A 17,118-nucleotide genomic window follows, 5' to 3' on the forward strand; every position below is an offset into this window, starting at 1 on the left:
CTGCGCATTGAGCCAATTTCACCCAAGCGCTACCGCCACGGGGAGGCTATTGCCTACTAGCGTCGCGCCAACCCCGATGTTGATATTTGACATCGCGAAGAGGTAACCTGTCACCTCTCGTCTCGTTGGGCACCAATCAATCTCCCATTCGCTCTGATGAGAGATCGACCAGCCCCCTCCTTCCGTCTTCGGTCATTCTTCCGGTCCTTTCTCATGAGGGGCGATCATTTGCTGCCTCTATCCTTGGCCTTCAGCGCTTGATTCATCTAAATTATACCTATTGCCTATCTCACCGGGCTAACGAGGTGGCTGTGTGGAATGCATTGTCGCTTTCTCGTCATTATTCGCCATCACCGCGGCCACCCTCACCTCATCCTCTGCCGTCAAGTACGACTACTATCACAATCACAATTATCGCAATCTTTGTCTTCCCCGCTGACCCTTTAACATACCCTAATGACGAATTTGACGAGTTGTACATAGTCTCATGGCCTTCTGTCTGTGGGTGGTTTTCTTTTGCTTCTCTTATTCTTTCCTATCTTACCTCTACCTTCTCCATCCCCTATATCCTATCACCATCTCTATTATTTGTATTGAATCGATCCGAATTGGCTTTGCATTGGAGCGTGGGCAAAACGAAAAAAGGGCAAAGGGCATCTGGCGCAAAAATGGAACGGGATCTTTGTGTTCCCGTTTTGGAATTGGGCTTGGGCTTGGATTTTGGGTTTGGGGTCGTTTCTTTTCTTTTCTCTTTGGTCTGAGTAGTCTACGCTGCTTGTTGCCTCGGCATACGATATAAATGGTTCATATTGACTTTCGGCTTTTTGAATATGTATCTTAAGCTAGCATACCCTTAGGATTGGTTAGATCTGAGACGGAGTCGATCTATGATATCGAATATGAACTATTTTCACTGTTCAGGGTTGCTATTTGGGTTCGTAGCAAGCTATTGGAGGTGGAAGTTTAGTGCTTATTCAAACTGTAAGTTGTAGAGCTCAATGGCTTAATATTTGCCCTAATTGGTGCGTAATAGTCAGTCATCATATTCATCTTACTGCTAACACATCTGTACTGTCAAACTTAGATCCAATAAAATGTTCCGGATAACGAAAGATGGCGTCTGGATCATTTGGCATCTTTGGTATATTTTCCTGCGACCTTTTCCAGCACGCGAAGAAGCGCTAGGACACGACGAATATGTATAAAATGCGCAGGTGGACTTCATCACTCACTTTATACTTGCCACCATGTATTCAGTGAAATATTAGAACCGTGGGCCACGAAATGGTCCCAGGGATGTACAACACGCTTCTCTAATCATTCAATTCAAATTCAATGTAAACCTTGGAATTGATGCCCCATATGCATTGAGAGTACAGGATATAAAACAAGTCGCGAACTCGGGGTGCCGTGGTGGAATAATACAGTATTGAAACAAATAGGAAATAGGAAATGCTCGAGTGATCTCGCTGACCACTTTAACGCTTGACCCAGGTAGGCATCTTGCGGGCCTTGACGTGACCAGGCTTCTTTCTCTCGACGCGACGGGCGTCGACTGTGATAGCACCAGCTGTAAAGAAATTGAAGTTAGTAATTGTGACAGGAATGCAATGAGATATAAAGATGGAAGCAAGGACATACCCTTCCTCAGAACCGCCTTCAACCCAGGCTCATGCAACAGCAAAGCCCGACCAAGAGCCAATGTAATCGCCTCAGCCTGACCAGTAACACCACCACCCTGCACCCGAATCCAAGCGTTATACTTATCCAATCGCTGTGTACACCTCAGCGCCCAAAGCGCACTCTCACGATCATGAACACGCTTAAATACTTCCACAATACTCTTTCCATTAACCAGCACCTCACCCTCACCCTCAACAAGCTGCACAACAGCTGAAGACTCCTTCCTCTTTCCCTTCCCGCGAGCGCGCCCATTCTCATCCACCGTCTGGGGAACATTCTCCACCGCGTACGGGTTACCAGGACGCAAGAATGAGGCGAGAGTATCGCGCACCTCGGTAGGAACCATATCGGGCTCGATGCGGTTCAACCGCTGCAGGATCTTGACTAGCGACTTGTATTTCTTCATGGGCACGGGCTCGCCCACGAAATCGCGGAACTGGGCCAGCTTGAACCATGCCATGCGTGGTGCCTCGCTGGTAGCCACTATAGGGAGTGCGGCATGCTTCGCCTGCAGAGCTTCCAACTGCAGGACATGGTCGATGAACCGCGGGCTGCCGGAGAAGTAGGATGGAGAGGAGGGGATGATGCGGGCGGGCTTTTGACTGAAAGAGCCGAAGTTGATTTCTGGGGCTGCAGCCGCGGGGACGGATTCGGCTTCTGTTGCGTAGGTGCGCGTGCGGAGGGTGTTGAGGGTTGTTCGGGAGGCTTGGATTGAGGGTTTTGTGAGGGTGGAGGTGAGGCGGAGGGATTGCATCGCCTGTGCGAGGCTGGTTGGTTTGTGCCACGCCATGGCTGGTGGAATTGGCGGGGAATTGGCGGCTTGAACTCGGATTTGAGGTCCTAGATGGAGGCCGCTGATGGTCTCCGAGTGTCTTGTTTTTTGTCGGGTCATGTGACGTGATTCCGGCAAGATCAGTTCTTCCGAACACCGAGGTGGTCCCGCCAGCACAAAAAACTTGTTCGCCCCTCTCCTTTCTCTTCTTTCTTTTTTTTTCTCTCTTCATCTTCCACACATTACATTCAAGATGGCATTCGGAAAGCTCTACGGTCTTCCTGTATGTTTCTCTTTGACTCTGTTACTTTGATTCAATGTCTAATATATTCTAGGACAACGGTCGCACCCTCTCCATCCTGGTCGCTGCTAAGCACAACGACCTCGACTTGGAGCTGGTTAAGACCGAGGCTAACTCTGGCGCTGAGTTCAACACCAGCGCTGAGTACCTCAAGCTCAACCCCACTGGCAAGATCCCCGCCTTCGAGGGTGCCAATGGCTTCACTCTGTCTGAGGTCATTGCCATTGCCGTCTATGGTATGTGAAAATTTCCTCCCTTCGATACATTCCACCACACCCCTCGGTCCATCTTTATGCCTCTCTTCTTGATGATGAGATACCATTAGTTATCCCTGTCTGAATTATAACTATAAGTTATAACAACTGTTGAGAAAAAACAACTCTGAAAAAAATATTGGCTACCCCGCTCTGCGGGAAAATTTGGACTCGACCACCCCCCTTTTTTGCAATTGACACATGGTGCCATTTGGCGCCCCTAATTGCTCCATTGTTGGATCCACTCGAGTTTCAAAGCAACTTGACTAACACGTCCTGTTCATAGTCACCTCCCAGAACGAGAAGACTACTCTCCTCGGCAAGACCAAGCAGGATTACGCTTCCATCCTCCGCTGGATGTCCTTCCTGAACACCGAGGTTCTGCCCAAGTTGGCTGCCTGGTACCGCCCTCTCTTGGGTGTCGATGGTTACAACAAGAAGACCGTTGATGAGGCCTCCAAGGCTGCCATCAAGGTCATCTCTGCCCTTGAGACTCACCTCACTGCCAACACCTACCTTGTTGGTGAGCGTATCACCCTGGCCGATATCTTCGCTGCCTCCCTCCTTACCCGTGCTTTCGCCACCGTCCTTGACAAGACCTTCCGCGAGGCCAACCCCGCCACCACCCGTTGGTACACCACCCTCATCAACCAGGACGCCTTCAAGGCTGTCTTCCCCAACCCCAAGTTCACTGAGGAGGTGATCAAGTACGTCGCCCCCAAGAAGGAGCCCAAGCCCAAGGCTGCTGCTCCCGCTGCCCCCGCCGCCGCCGTTGACGCCCCCGCCGCTGAGCCCCCCAAGGCCAAGCACCCCCTCGAGGCTCTTGGCAAGCCCACTCTCATCCTTGATGACTGGAAGCGCAAGTTCTCCAACGAGGACCCCCGCACCGTTGCCATGCCCTGGTTCTGGGAGCACTTCAAGCCCGAGGAGTACTCTCTCTGGAAGGTCAACTACCGTTACAACGACGAGCTCAAGCTCACCTTCATGGCCAACAACTTGATCGGTGGCTTCCAGACCCGTCTTGAGGCTTCCCGCAAGTACCTCTTCGGTGCCCAGTCCGTGTACGGCGAGAACTACAACTGTGTCGTCTACGGTGCCTACATGACCCGCGGCCAGGAGTGGGAGCCCGCTTTCACTGTCGGCCCCGACTTCGAGGGTTACGAGTTCACCAAGCTCGACCACACCAACGAGGCTGACCGCAAGCTCGTCGAGGACATGTGGTCCCAGGACGTTCCCGTCACCGTCGATGGCGTCGTCAAGGAGTGGGCCGATGGCCACGTCTTCAAATAAGCGTGTTTACCCCAATCTACACCACCCATTTCCTATAAAATTTCATCCCCCAATACCCCGATGGACGTGCCGTGCCTTAAGATATCCTACGCCTCACGTCCATCCTCTTCTTTCCTCTGCCTGAAATTCTTTGGGATTATCCAAATATCTTGACCTTTGGTCTTACGTGCTGATGTTGAATCACGGTTATGAATACGTTGCGACGCGGAATGATGATCGACTGAGCTTGTTTGGGTTTTGCTACTATGACAATCCCGACTGGCCAGGTCGCTGCTAGTTTAGTTCTAGCAATGAAAGAACAGAGACAGTTCTCTGATTTTTTGAGTGCATATCTATTTTCCTGTGTAGTTGTAAACCATCATGTAGTAAATCTTGTAGAAATAGGTCCTGGAACTATCCAGCTTAGTTCTATGAGATGTTTGCTTTTAGCCAGCACAATTGTGACTGCGTGTACTCCGTGCATCTCCTTCGTCTCCCCATCCACATACCCTTTGTCATTTGTCGTTCGCATATACAATGAGTCTTGAACATCTTTTGCTACCCAAATATAAATACTTAGATCGCTACCTCCTGCTTCTTCCTTCTACAACCATTCTCTTCTCACGCATATCATTCTTCGCGTTCGTTCTCCAAAAAAGCTGTCTTCCTTCAACTTGCCCATCTATCATCTTACCTTTCCCTTACCCTTACCCTTTATCATTATCTCTCACTTCCATTTCACATTTCACATCTACTACCCCCAGTTATCATCAATGTATCGTGGAATCACACGTGCTCTTATGCTTTAGCAATAGCTTGACCATGGGTGATACACGCAGTGACCTGGCAGACTGTTTCTTGTTATCCTTGATGCTAACGGCGGATTCTTGTGTGTGGTGATGTGGTGAGGTGAGTGAGATCTGAGAGTGAAGTCAATGATATCCGACTAACATATACCATCATCACAGACCCTACAATGATATGCATTGTCGAGAAAGCAAGACATGCAAACAGTCCGCCTGCGCGTCCCGTTCCCTTCCCTATGGGTTCAGAACGAGCTTTGGTGCAATAAAATGATGCATTGCGCACATGAATTGGAGTGATGTTCCCTGTTCTCGACCAACCTTCGACCTCCGAGTTTGTCGTCTTCAATCTCCGATCTTTCTCTCGCTATGACAAAGCCAAGCCGAAAGCTTCTTGTGTTGCGCGAATGAGTCTCTTGGATATCGTCCTCCTTTTTCTGCAAGTCTCGACCCCTTTGTCAATATCTATATCTCTTCCACAGCAATCTGGCCGAGCCGCTCATCCCTAGACCCGCCAAAGTGAATACCGAGCACAAGTTGATCGTCTACAAAGGCTCGAAAATGGCACAATTACACGGCGAAGAAGAAAGATGCCCCGCATATGGAAATCTACGGAACACCCCGCAGATCACCACCGCCGCCAACCGTACTGGTCCTCGGAAAGCAGACAAGAGCCCAAGCAAAGCGTGAGGCTGATACTCGTATCTGCCCCGTCTCAGTACGATTCAAAAGGCATCCGAGATCCTGGGTCATGCGCGCAAGATGTCGTTGTTCCAAATTCAACTTCTGCCCGTCATATTTGCTTGATCGATACTCCAGTCAAATTCGGCCATTGGCCGTTCTCATAATCTCAGCCAGAATTCATGCTATGGCGAAGTGTCCATAAAACAAAGCCGACCTCACAGATCCATGGTGGGAATGCAACAGTCCACCGCAATTTTGAAGTTTACCACAAGATTCACCTTCCTGACCTCCAACCGCTCTGGAATACCCCCTCTTCATGACCTGACTGAAAATGTCCAGAACAGGGGTGCAGCAAATATATTGCTTGTTCTCTCCGCTGCTGATCTCCATTGGGATGACCTCGTGCGACATCTCACAGATCACCAGGATTGGCTCTCTCCAGTTACAGTCGTGTGCGGGCACATTGTATGGATAACCATCTGGGATGGCCCTCACATTGTGGCCCAGTGGTTCGATGTTAGATTCATTATCTGCATTTACAGACGTCAATATACATGCGACCCATCTCAGAGATATCAGGGCCATAATGTACGCAGACTATTGTGGTTGAGCGACTCTGACACAAAAGGATGATGCACAGGCAGCAAGGCTTTGTTTGCCTGTCTGCAGATGAAAGGCCTACCCCTCTTTGTCTGTAGGGAGCATATAAAGGGCTTCATGGCTGTTGGCAGATCCAACCACTCACATCTCTCTATCTACTTCTTCTTGCTTTTTTTCAGCCACGCAGAGCCTTTCGCACTACACAAACGAGTTCCGGTCATAATATATCAACTGTCTTGTTGCATCGTCGACACTAGGAAAGACATCTTCTGTTCCTGGGGGCACACTATACTTGTCCTATATGTGGGGGTGGGGGTATGTATCGAGATCTACGTGCATCAGGAGATCACATAAAGGGATTGAGAGACTGGTTCCACAAAAGCCATGCTTGAATGCTTGTGGGCAAGCTCTATAGGCAGTTAGAAGTAATCTTCTGTGATTACTTCTGACTGTCCAGGCCTCGTGCCGCAAAGCAAACCATCGTCTCAACTTTCGACTTCGCTTTTTTTCACTTCGTTTTTTAAAGAAAACCCCGCTTAATTTGATTCAATTTTCCGCCCACGCAACTCCGCAGTCTTATATGTCTATATTTATGTGGCTTCTTCGAGAAATTTAGCAAAGTGGTAAGTTTTGTGCAATTCAAGACTTTGTGAAGGCAATATTGTTTGGAGTTTATGGGTGTTCCTAAGTTCAATATTCTATTTTCAAAAATCGACGAACTGACAACCCTAAGTTCCGCTAACTACGAACCCGTCGCTGCTGGTGGGAATATCCGGGGTCTGGCCCTCTCCCTATAATCCAAGATGTTTGCAGTTGCAAGATTCCGTTCTTCGACTATATAAGGGACGCTTAATGCCAAAAGAGTAGTTGAAAAACTAAAAGAAGTCGGCATTTCTCAAGACACAAAGTTTATGTCCTGGGCGTCATGGTGCTTTGACTTATCTTATATAAGAGAGTGACAGCGGGATGAAGGGTTTGACGACGTTCACCCCGAAGATGAGAATCTCTGCCTGCTTCCCAAAGTGTTCTGTACCAACGTGAAGAGGGTGATCGGCAAAACCTGCTACCAAGGCAAGGCATTCCTCTATCCCTCCCTGCATTATTTCCACTGCTTTTCAGAGAGAACCATCCTCTCTCGGGCCGAAACCACCCTGCACTGGTCGATTCCCAGCAGCTATCTCGACTGACAAACATGTTCGTCAATCTTTATAAATATAAGCCCCCTCACAAGCGGGTGGGAATCGAGAAGCTGCGCTTGGGAAAGAGGCAGAAAGAAATGCAACAATTGGTCCTGTCAATGAGTATACACAAGAAGGCAATGCTTTCGTGAGATGGGTTCGACTGAGATTGTCTCGTTCTTCACAAATCCATTTCTACCGCTGGAGTGTTCTCCTCAGTTTTCTTTATGAATTTTCTTATGTCTCTTTTCCTACTCCGTCTTGACTAGGTTGTGGTGAGACGATGTGATTTTGGCGTTGATGAACAAAGATTATGTGACCTTAAGGCACCGATGCGGTATGTATTCGGTGACTTGAGGAATCAGGCACGATGACAGCCCGGATGGTACACGCAGTCTTCCTCCGGATCGGAGAAGGTCTTCCCACATCCCTTGTGGACGCACTTGCCGGCCATGGTGTGTAACGGACTCCCAGAAATTGATTAGGAAAGAAAATAGGATCCAAGGGGATTGTCAAAGAAATTTGCCGAGACCCTAGATTGACATTTGCAGTGACTGGCGTAGGTTGCCTAACTGGGTTTAGCCCCGCGAGCCTTAGCTACCTAAGAAGGCTGAGCTCTCGGACGCGCGTAAGCTGTTTTACCAATGGACCGAGCTGGAGGTGGAGAACCCGGTCAACGAAGCCGAAAAATAAGTTGCCCAAAGCTCTCTATTGCAATTATCATGGTGCTCTCGTAGATCGACACTGGCGAATCAAACCGATCAGCTCAAAGTTGGAATATAAGGCGAGCCGAGCCGCCCACGCCGGGCCATATCTGCGACTTCCATGAGATAATTACGGGGCACAACCTCACCCTCTCACACCCGTTGTATGTATATATGTAATTTTAAAGACTGTTTTTGATAGAAGACTCGCAAGGTGCGTATACTTGCTGTCGATATTCATAGCAACCGCTAAGCCTTTACAGGTTGCCGTAAGCGTGCAGAAAAGGGGAAATCGAACACGCAAACATTAGATGGCATTCCTAAAAGAACGCGATAATCGACGGACTTCTCCGAACTGTGATAAATGTTGTTGTCCACCATGGGAAGTCTCGATATGTCATAAAAAGGGGGTCATAAAAAGGGGGAGTGGCAAGTGGACTCGGGATATAAGCCCCTTGTCGGCTATGGTGACTCTATATGAGCAAGTCGAGAGCTAGCTAGCGAATGGTGGCGGGCTGACTTTCTTCAGCTCAAGATAGACCAAAGCCACTGTGATAGCATCACACGATACCTAAATAAGGTAGGTTGCTGCCAAAAACCCGTATTCCGTCGGCAAAAAAGGAGTGAAAGATGAACTACCCCAGCGGCCTTCCAAAATAAGGTCACTATGCCGATGAAGCAATCCGTAACAGTTGTAGAGATAAAAGACCGTCCTTGAGCGCCCCTTCTACTTTTCCTTCTCTCCATATCTCTTTTTCTGCATATCATTTATTGCATCTTCATTCCAAAACTTCTGGACACAATGCAGAAGGTTCATACTCGGCTCGTACAGCCACTGGAAAGCGACCCACTGTTCTCAGGCGAGAACATAGAGTTCAACGATCATGAGCAAGCCAAGCCAATCCGCCCCATGAGAAGATTGATTCTCTGTCTCGATGGCTCCTGGCAATCCTCCAACCACGGAGAGAAAAATATCGCGTCCAACATTGCAAAGTTGAGCCGCTCCATCGCCAGTTGCGAAAAGACCGGCGGAGAAGTGATTCACCAAATCGTCTACTATGATGCAGGCGTTGGAACTGGGAATAGTGCCCCAAGAGAGGGTGCGTCGACGCCTGAGAAGATTCTGGCAAAGAGTCAGAAAGTCTTCGAAGGCTCCTTCGGAAGAGGAGTGGAGGAGAATGTATGCGAGGCCTATAACTTCTTGGTATGTTAGATCCATGCTTTTCTTTTCAGTCATTCCTAAGCTCACTCATACAGGTCAGCAACTGGCTTCCCGGTGATGAAATATTCATTTTCGGCTTCTCACGCGGTGCATACACAGCTCGCGCAGTGGCAGGAATGGTCTGCAACATGGGAATTTGTTTCCCAGATATGATGGATGATTGGTGGGCGATCTACGACGAGTACAAGAAGAGGGTCCCCAAAGAAGAGAAGCCAAAGCCTCACCAAAACGGCATGCATGTTCCGGACGCCATTCAGCAAAGCACCTGGGGCCTGTACAATGTGAAGAAGGACTGGAAGGACCGCTTCTACAAGAACGTGGAGATCCAAGTCGTTGGCGTGTTTGATACCGTCGGTGCCCTGGGATGGCCATCCAACAAGTATGTGTCGGTGGATCAGAAAAACGAGACCAAGTACGGCTTCCACGACACCAACCTGCACAAGAATATCAAGAACGCCTTCCATGCCCTGGCTCTTGATGAGCACCGACAGGCGTTCCCTCCCACTCTGTGGTCCCTTCCTAAGGGTGTTTATACCAAGCTGGTGCAATGCTGGTTCCCTGGCTACCATATCAACATCGGTGGTGGCAGTGAGTCTACCATGGAGCATTACGGTGATATGGAATCCATGGCCAATCTCTCGTTGGTCTGGATGATCGATCAAATCCGCAAACACACCAATCTCACCTTTGAGACCTACGCGCTGGCACAGTTTTACCACCACTACACCTGTACTATCGTGGACCTTTCACAGCGTGCCTTCAAGGAGGGTGATTCCAAATGCCATATTGCGAAAAAAATCGACCCGACCAAATGGAGCCAGGACGTGCCTGATCCCAAGAACCCCACCGCGTACGGCGGCTGGGGCATGGGGTACCGACCTGACAGCATCGACTCTGTGACGGGTTACAGCGGGTCTGTCATTCGCACTCCGGGTCAATACAAGAAAGACGGAGATACAAAGGAGTTCATCCACCCTGTCGTTGCATATGCAATGGGCAAGTCGTACCGCGAGGCGCACGGTGAGGGCAAGGTCCTGAACTACCAGCCCGCCGCCCTGAAAGGCTTCAAGCGAGTGAAGGATCCCAAAGTCCCATGTTCCTGGTCGGATGACGGACTGCAGACTCTGGAGGGCTGGTACTGGAGAAAGCAAGCCAAGGGCGTTAAATATGCCGACACGTCATACCTGACCTGCATGAGCAACTGGTACAACGCCTCCTGGCCCCCAGAGGAAGATCAAGACATCCTCATTCCTGAGATGGACTTGTGCGAGGATGATGATTCGAACATCTTCAATGAACGGGATTACATGCGCGCGGATTGGCTCGCGTTGAGAGCTTCCCTGGTCGGATTCCCTGACAATGTCCACCTCGCGATCCAAAAATGCGTCCTGCCAAAGGACAACTCCGCCTCGGAGGATGCCGTGCGACGAGAGAACATGTTGCTGAATGCGTTAAAATATGTCACCGAAAGACATCGTGGCAGCTCTCATCTGGAAAAGTCGTTGATCTATGCTCTTCGTCGTACGGACTCCACTGGGCTAAAGGTAGAGGAGAAGCTGAAGTTACTGGAACAGACAGGGGACCGCACCAGAAAGTTCTTAGAGAGCTGGGATTGTTGATACACATGTACATCGAGATATTCGCTTAGCATTTTTCAGATCCTCCATAGCGAGAATCAATCTTGTAAATTATTTTCTTTTTTCCAGGTTAATGTCATCCTTGTCAACTGGAAGTTGTACTCGCTTCAAGTTCAATCATTCGCTTAGTGAATCTTCCTGCCTGAACAAATAGTGAGACAGCATCCCATATGAGGTCCTCTCATCCGTATTGTAGATTCCTATTTGTACTTTTTCCTACTTTTGGTTGGAATCCTGGCTTTGTTGACACTCATCACAGGACTTTGTTGATCATCCTTGGCGTGAGGCTCTGCTTAGGTCCTCCACTCGGATCAAGGGGAACGCGTTTCTGTTACTGTTACCCAATCGAGTCCCCGACGTCACCAAAGCAGAATTACGGATTCATCTGACCCATTACAAATATGATCCAGTTTGCTTCAAGAATATCTTTCAAGAAACTTCACATCGTTTCGCAGTGCGGGTTCAAAACGTCCTTCAACTTCTTACCCCAACACATCTACCCGTTCAGCCGACCCGCCTCCGCTATGGCCCACATTCCACCAGTAGTGATCAAGGTCCAGGGTCCCTGGGAAGCAACCAAACCTGACCATGAGACTTGCCTGAAAGATCAACTGCAATCCATCTCTCCCACAGTTACAAACTTGGTGATAGACGAGGACACTCCATCAGACGCAGAATGGGCATTACTCAGCGCTCATCTAAAGAATGTGGAGGAGCTGGAGCTAGAAAGCGGATTCAACGAAGATCTCGATGACAAGAAACTCCCTCTTCACTGGCCTTTGAATAAATTGACCCTGAGCTCTGCTTGTGGTGAACTCATCCAAAGCCCGTTCATCCGTCAGGGATTGGTTTCGCACTTGTCCTTGTTTTTCACATGTAACCTTCGATTCGAGGGCCCTACAACCGACGAGCTTACTCGACTACATGACGAATCAAAAACTCAAGAAACGAATGAGAACGAAGACACCCATAAGGGGATCAAGATTACTTATGTACCTGAGCTTGTGGTCAACCACATGCAGAAGATCTACGCAGATCCCGATCGCAAGCCCGAGAACGAACCACCTGCCGGTCCTATCAACCTGAAGACACTAGAAATTTGGGAAAACGACGCGCTTGACACATTCTGCCGCATGTCCGCCGCCCTCCCGTATATCGTTGAAAACCTTCATACCTTGCGGCTTCGGTCCACCTCGGGCCTCGATTTCGGGTTGACGTCAGAAGAGACATTTCGTCAACTCTTGCCGCTCATGGAAAATCTCCAAGTGCTTAACTTCACTGTGGGTGAGATCTTTGAAGATCCTCAGTTCTTGCCCACTCTTCACAAGCTTCTCCCACCAAACCTGACTACCCTGTACTTTCGTGGACCCGTCTCGCTGGCCACTTCAGAACATTGGGCCGACTGGCTACAGGCTTTCAGATCGCCCACCTTTCTTCCGAAGCTTGAGCGTCTTGCCTTTGTTCTTGATCTTCATTATGGAGAGAGTGACTCTGCCACATGGGGTAAGAAGGAGACTCCGGCACCAGAGAACCTACTGCAACAAGCACGCCGAGGGTGTGAGACCCTCTATGGAATTGCCCGGGATCGTGGTTTAGTCGTGGAAAATATGCCGACGGAGCCTTCTTCTAAACTACTCAGATGTGTGGACTCTCGTTGGTAATGGAATGTGTTTTTATGAAGAAATGTCTCCTCTCATTTGTATCGATAGCCTGAACGTTAGCATGCTGAGCCTCCCCACTAAATGAATTCCCATCCTCCGAGTGAAATCCTAGCGTATGAAAAATAACAAACCCGTATGAGAATGTATCACGAAGAGAACCCCGCCTGCTTTTCCGAGTTGTTTTAATTTACTTATGTCAATAGTCGAGATTATCCTAACTGGAGCTCTGGAGAGTACAGAATGGAACGAGAAAGTCGCTCACTAGACAACCTGCCTGGCTTGGGCGTTTTCGCGAGCTGCAAACGAGTCTGAAGCTACTAACTAGATCAGGTAGCCCACCCGTCACAAAAGCCTTCGCCCCCATTTAGTGATCTGCATTTACAGGGCTGATAATTAAGCCACACACGAGAAGTAAGAATTGCCCATGGAGGTGTTGTGCTAGCCCCGGAGGCGGTATTTCTGCAATTAGTATTTAATAGTAGTGGGTCCAATTGGACGAACGCTGGAGCCCTGGAGTAATAAGTATGCTCTCCAGAGCCCATATTATAGGCAAATACCAAGCTCTTGAGGCTGAATAGCTAATAGAACGTAGGCCTTGACGCGATAAACGAGTACGAAGTTCGGGGGGAAAGAACCACGCAATAACGGCGCGTCAGCCCCTGACAGGTCTTGGCGATTCCGCTGTGAACTCGTGGACTGTGGATCCCGCCAAGAATTTGCTGCGCCCACACCTGAACATGCATAACATTATTTGGGAGCTAAACCCAAAAAGGCAAAACTAACCGCATATGGTAATTCACAGGTCCGTTTACAACATAAACCTAACTCCGAGAGCTAATCAGAGAGATCTATCAAAGAACTCGATAGACAGTGGAACGTAAGACATACTTCTAAAGACACACTATAAATAGATGTTGAATCCATAAATACGTCGAGATATCAAGGGAATGTACTCTCATACCATCTATTTCTGTGCTCAGTCACTGCTTAATGGCACTTCAGCAGTTGGCTCAATCCTTAGATGCAGCCTTTCTCCAATGACTATGGCTTGTTCAAATGCATGTGCCATCTCAATCAGTTTTTGTTCATCCCACCGCCTCGCTGCCATGACAATGCTGAATCTAACTCCTATTATTAGTCGGATTCACACAAGAGAACTTCACTTACGGAATTCCAGGAGCTTGTTGCATTAGACCAGTTCGAGACCTTGCTTCTGGTGTATCTACCGGGAAAACGCCAATAGGAACTGAGATCGCGGGATAACCACCGGTCATTCCTGGATGCCAACTCGATGCAGAAGACAAGTAGAACAATCAAGTAATTCCTTGAACTGAGCGCCCATTTCCAGCCTTCGAGTCAACGATGCGATATATTCTTCTCAGTCGCGGCTAGACTGTGTGTTTTCTGCTGCAAGCCCCTCTTCAGTACCATATTCCTCACTGCACTCTTCAGGAGTATCCTTTGTATATTTGATGAAATCGGCCAGTGCTCGCATGTCCACTGTCTTTGAATCGAATGAGTTGAAGAATTTTGCCATGTCTATCGAAAAAGGTAATGGAATGTTAGCTTGGGCAGACATACGGGATTAGGGTTGGCTTATCATACTATCCCTTAGTTGCACTCTAAAAGCTCGGCGTCATTCTTTACCCTCTATCCTCTGTTCATACGTCTCCCAATGAGTGAATTCGAGATCTTCGATTACTATGGCACCAAGACCACGCATTGCATCAATTGCCTGTCGTGTCGCGTCTCGTCTTGCATCGTCCGTGTCGAGGAGGATGGTGATAAGAACTATTTATTGGGAAGAACACAATACATACGATACATCAACGACCACTCTCATGAACTTTAAGGCCTAGATATAACCTTTCTTTAGGTTCTTATCGATATAATCCTTAAATATTGCTAACTCCTTCTACGATAGTATAGTAGACTTCGGCACAACCCACTCTAACCCAGACCCAACCCAACCCAACCCAACCCAACCCAAAATGGGTTTTGGGTCCATTGCTCCGACCTAACAATAGGTTTTGGGTAAGGTTAGGTTTAGACTACGACATCGCTGTTACGCACTGCCTAACTGGTCACGGTTATGTTAGAAGCTTTCCTCCTTATACTTGCCTGTGCTGGTCCTCCAACGTCAATGATCTGCTCCTCAACCGAGCTGTTGCTGCGCACAGTCTTATCCAGCCTAAGTCCTTTTGGGGGTATCAGGGAACGATGCCAGGTAGAGCGCCGAGTAGATCTATACCGCAGTATTGGTCTGCTCGTAGGTGTTGTCAAGTGATAATATAGTAGATGAGTCAACAAGTTCGTAAGGTATACACAAGTAACAATGGATGATTGAAGACGAAGAACTAAACTAAGTACATGAAAGAGTGTCCTTATATATCCTTCGTTCCTACTCCCTAGGATATACCCCCCGGGGGTATATCTACTGGAGTCACGGTGACTTCCTACTCCTGCTTGGCATCGGTAGGGGGTCACGGTCACGTGATCTGGGCGGTCAAGAGTACTCCAAGTTCTTGTAGAGTAGAATTGCCATTTGCTGATCGCAGGCCGAAAGTGGCTGCCTTCTAGCCGGCCCCTTTCTGCCATCGTACTGCACGTGAGTGATGACTGATCTTCTTGGTTGGCTCTCGGTGGCCCATCGGTGTGCCTTGTGGGTCACCACTGGTTGGTGACGGGTAGGTCCGTAACAATCGCCTATCCATACCCACCTAGAAGGTATCTATCACCTATCCACAGTAGGCAGTAGGCTATTTAGATTTTTAAGTACCTATCTATAATACGTAAGGCCTATAGTATCACAATCTGAGAGATGATAATCGCAGTTCTACCATCGATGACCGCTTTCCAGAAAAGTATAAGTAAAGGAGGATAAGTAAACCCTACAAACCTGTCGGGAGCACAAAGCCGGCACAATATAATCACGTGATATACGGCCGATTTGGGTCTAGTGACACTCTGAACTATAAAGCGATCCTTCTAAGGTTCCAATGAGGCCGGGCTTTTTTCCGTCCTCAGCTCACCTCTGAACCACCGCAACATCCTAAGTCGACCCATCATGTCGCTACTTCAAAAGCCGATGAAGCAATACCCTTGGCTTCCATGGTCCATTCGTAACATCTATGACTGGCTCCATTACTCTGAGCCCACCTGGGGCTACACAATCTACCGGACGACCTACACTCCCCAATCTAATGCTGCTTTCCCACGTATGGTCGACCTCACCACAAAGTACATGAAGAACGGATTCTACGGGGAATACGAATCTTCCCTTCGCGAAAGATCCAATGCAAATGAGTTCAACATCACTCCCTGGGATGAAATGTGGCCCAATTACCAGCCACGGGTCATTGAAGATGCTTCCCAGTTCGACGGAGTATCGATCGACCAGCTCCGCGAGCATTTCAGGGCCGACGCAATTGAGCGTGGTGTGCTCGATGTATTTCCTGGGTATCGCATGTTTATTGTCATTGACGAAGAAAGTTTCCAAACGTTACAAAACGCTCCCCTTCCAGAGAACTCGAAATACGAAGAGAAGAGACGTCATTATGTGAAACTCATCGAGGCGTTGGAGATAGATCCATATGAGGATTTTCCAGGGTGGATGAAGTGTTCCCTGTCCTCGTTGTTCGAGGTGTGGTCGGATATGCAGGACACGGCTTATATGAAGGACAGTTATTCGATGAGACCCGACGGTACTGATGTTTTGTGAATTTTTCATGTCATGTGGGACTTGAATACTGCAGTAACTACACCCAAGATTCAATAGCTGCATATTGTCGGCTCTGCGACCGAAATTGTTTATTGCATTGAACCGCCCGGTCAATCAACCATCCAAGACACGGTCGACGCAATGTCAAAAAAAGTCACTATCGTCATCCATCCTCTACGTCCTCTATAGCAGCATGAATTGCTGTGTTATCAAGGCCCATTGCCCAAGCTCATTGAAACACGGTTTAAAAGACATCTTGTATGAACTATATACATGTATCTATCAATTCACACGGTTATTCAGTTTCAATCTAGATCATCCATGTCAATCTTCATATCCGTGGCATCCGCTTTCAACTTGTCCAGGATCTCGATAGTAGGTGTAACATTGGATCCCGTCCTCACTGCCCACAGTCGTCTCATGTCGGCTATCCGGTCAAGGGCCCAATTGGTATTCGTTGTTCCAATATGCTGAAGCCGGTCTCGGAACTATTGATCCCACCAATCCTGGGCATAGACAGCCTCATTTCCATCGGCGACCCACTGCTGGTCTACTAGGCTTCACTCCCTGCGGATTTCATTTGAAGTGTCAACCATATGAGGACGTAGTATTAAGTCATTATATATATA

General features: G+C 48.5%; 6 protein-coding genes across 6 annotated transcripts; 5 read left to right on the plus strand and 1 right to left on the minus strand.

Annotated features, from left to right (window-relative positions):
• Nucleotides 1–1,478: 1,478 nt before the first annotated feature.
• PEX2_026030 (mitochondrial 37S ribosomal protein uS9m) lies at nucleotides 1,479–2,575 on the minus strand (the record flags this gene model as incomplete). The annotated part of the gene is made up of 2 exons (XM_016739878.1): nucleotides 1,479–1,570; nucleotides 1,642–2,575. The coding sequence occupies 2 exons, from the start codon at nucleotides 2,573–2,575 to the stop codon at nucleotides 1,479–1,481; spliced, it is 1,026 nt and encodes a 341-aa protein (XP_016596572.1).
• Nucleotides 2,576–2,708: 133 nt separating this feature from the next.
• On the plus strand, nucleotides 2,709–4,300 carry PEX2_026040 (putative translation elongation factor eEF-1 subunit gamma; the record flags this gene model as incomplete). Its single annotated transcript, XM_016739879.1, has 3 exons — nucleotides 2,709–2,738; nucleotides 2,791–2,992; nucleotides 3,297–4,300. The coding sequence occupies 3 exons, from the start codon at nucleotides 2,709–2,711 to the stop codon at nucleotides 4,298–4,300; spliced, it is 1,236 nt and encodes a 411-aa protein (XP_016596573.1).
• Nucleotides 4,301–6,000: 1,700 nt separating this feature from the next.
• Nucleotides 6,001–6,399, plus strand: PEX2_026050 (uncharacterized protein; the record flags this gene model as incomplete). The annotated part of the gene is made up of 1 exon (XM_016739880.1): nucleotides 6,001–6,399. The coding sequence occupies one exon, from the start codon at nucleotides 6,001–6,003 to the stop codon at nucleotides 6,397–6,399; it is 399 nt and encodes a 132-aa protein (XP_016596574.1).
• Nucleotides 6,400–9,050: 2,651 nt separating this feature from the next.
• Nucleotides 9,051–11,089, plus strand: PEX2_026060 (T6SS phospholipase effector Tle1-like catalytic domain-containing protein; the record flags this gene model as incomplete). The annotated part of the gene is made up of 2 exons (XM_016739881.1): nucleotides 9,051–9,452; nucleotides 9,506–11,089. 2 exons carry the CDS (start codon nucleotides 9,051–9,053, stop codon nucleotides 11,087–11,089), a joined length of 1,986 nt encoding a protein of 661 aa, XP_016596575.1.
• Nucleotides 11,090–11,508: 419 nt separating this feature from the next.
• Nucleotides 11,509–12,768, plus strand: PEX2_026070 (uncharacterized protein; the record flags this gene model as incomplete). Its single annotated transcript, XM_016739882.1, has 1 exon — nucleotides 11,509–12,768. The coding sequence occupies one exon, from the start codon at nucleotides 11,509–11,511 to the stop codon at nucleotides 12,766–12,768; it is 1,260 nt and encodes a 419-aa protein (XP_016596576.1).
• Nucleotides 12,769–15,835: 3,067 nt separating this feature from the next.
• On the plus strand, nucleotides 15,836–16,489 carry PEX2_026080 (uncharacterized protein; the record flags this gene model as incomplete). The annotated part of the gene is made up of 1 exon (XM_016739883.1): nucleotides 15,836–16,489. One exon carries the CDS (start codon nucleotides 15,836–15,838, stop codon nucleotides 16,487–16,489), a length of 654 nt encoding a protein of 217 aa, XP_016596577.1.
• Nucleotides 16,490–17,118: the final 629 nt, after the last annotated feature.

The sequence above is a fragment of the Penicillium expansum genome (genome assembly GCF_000769745.1).
Source record: "Penicillium expansum strain MD-8 chromosome Unknown contig69, whole genome shotgun sequence".
In the NCBI taxonomy this organism is placed as follows: domain Eukaryota; kingdom Fungi; phylum Ascomycota; class Eurotiomycetes; order Eurotiales; family Aspergillaceae; genus Penicillium; species Penicillium expansum.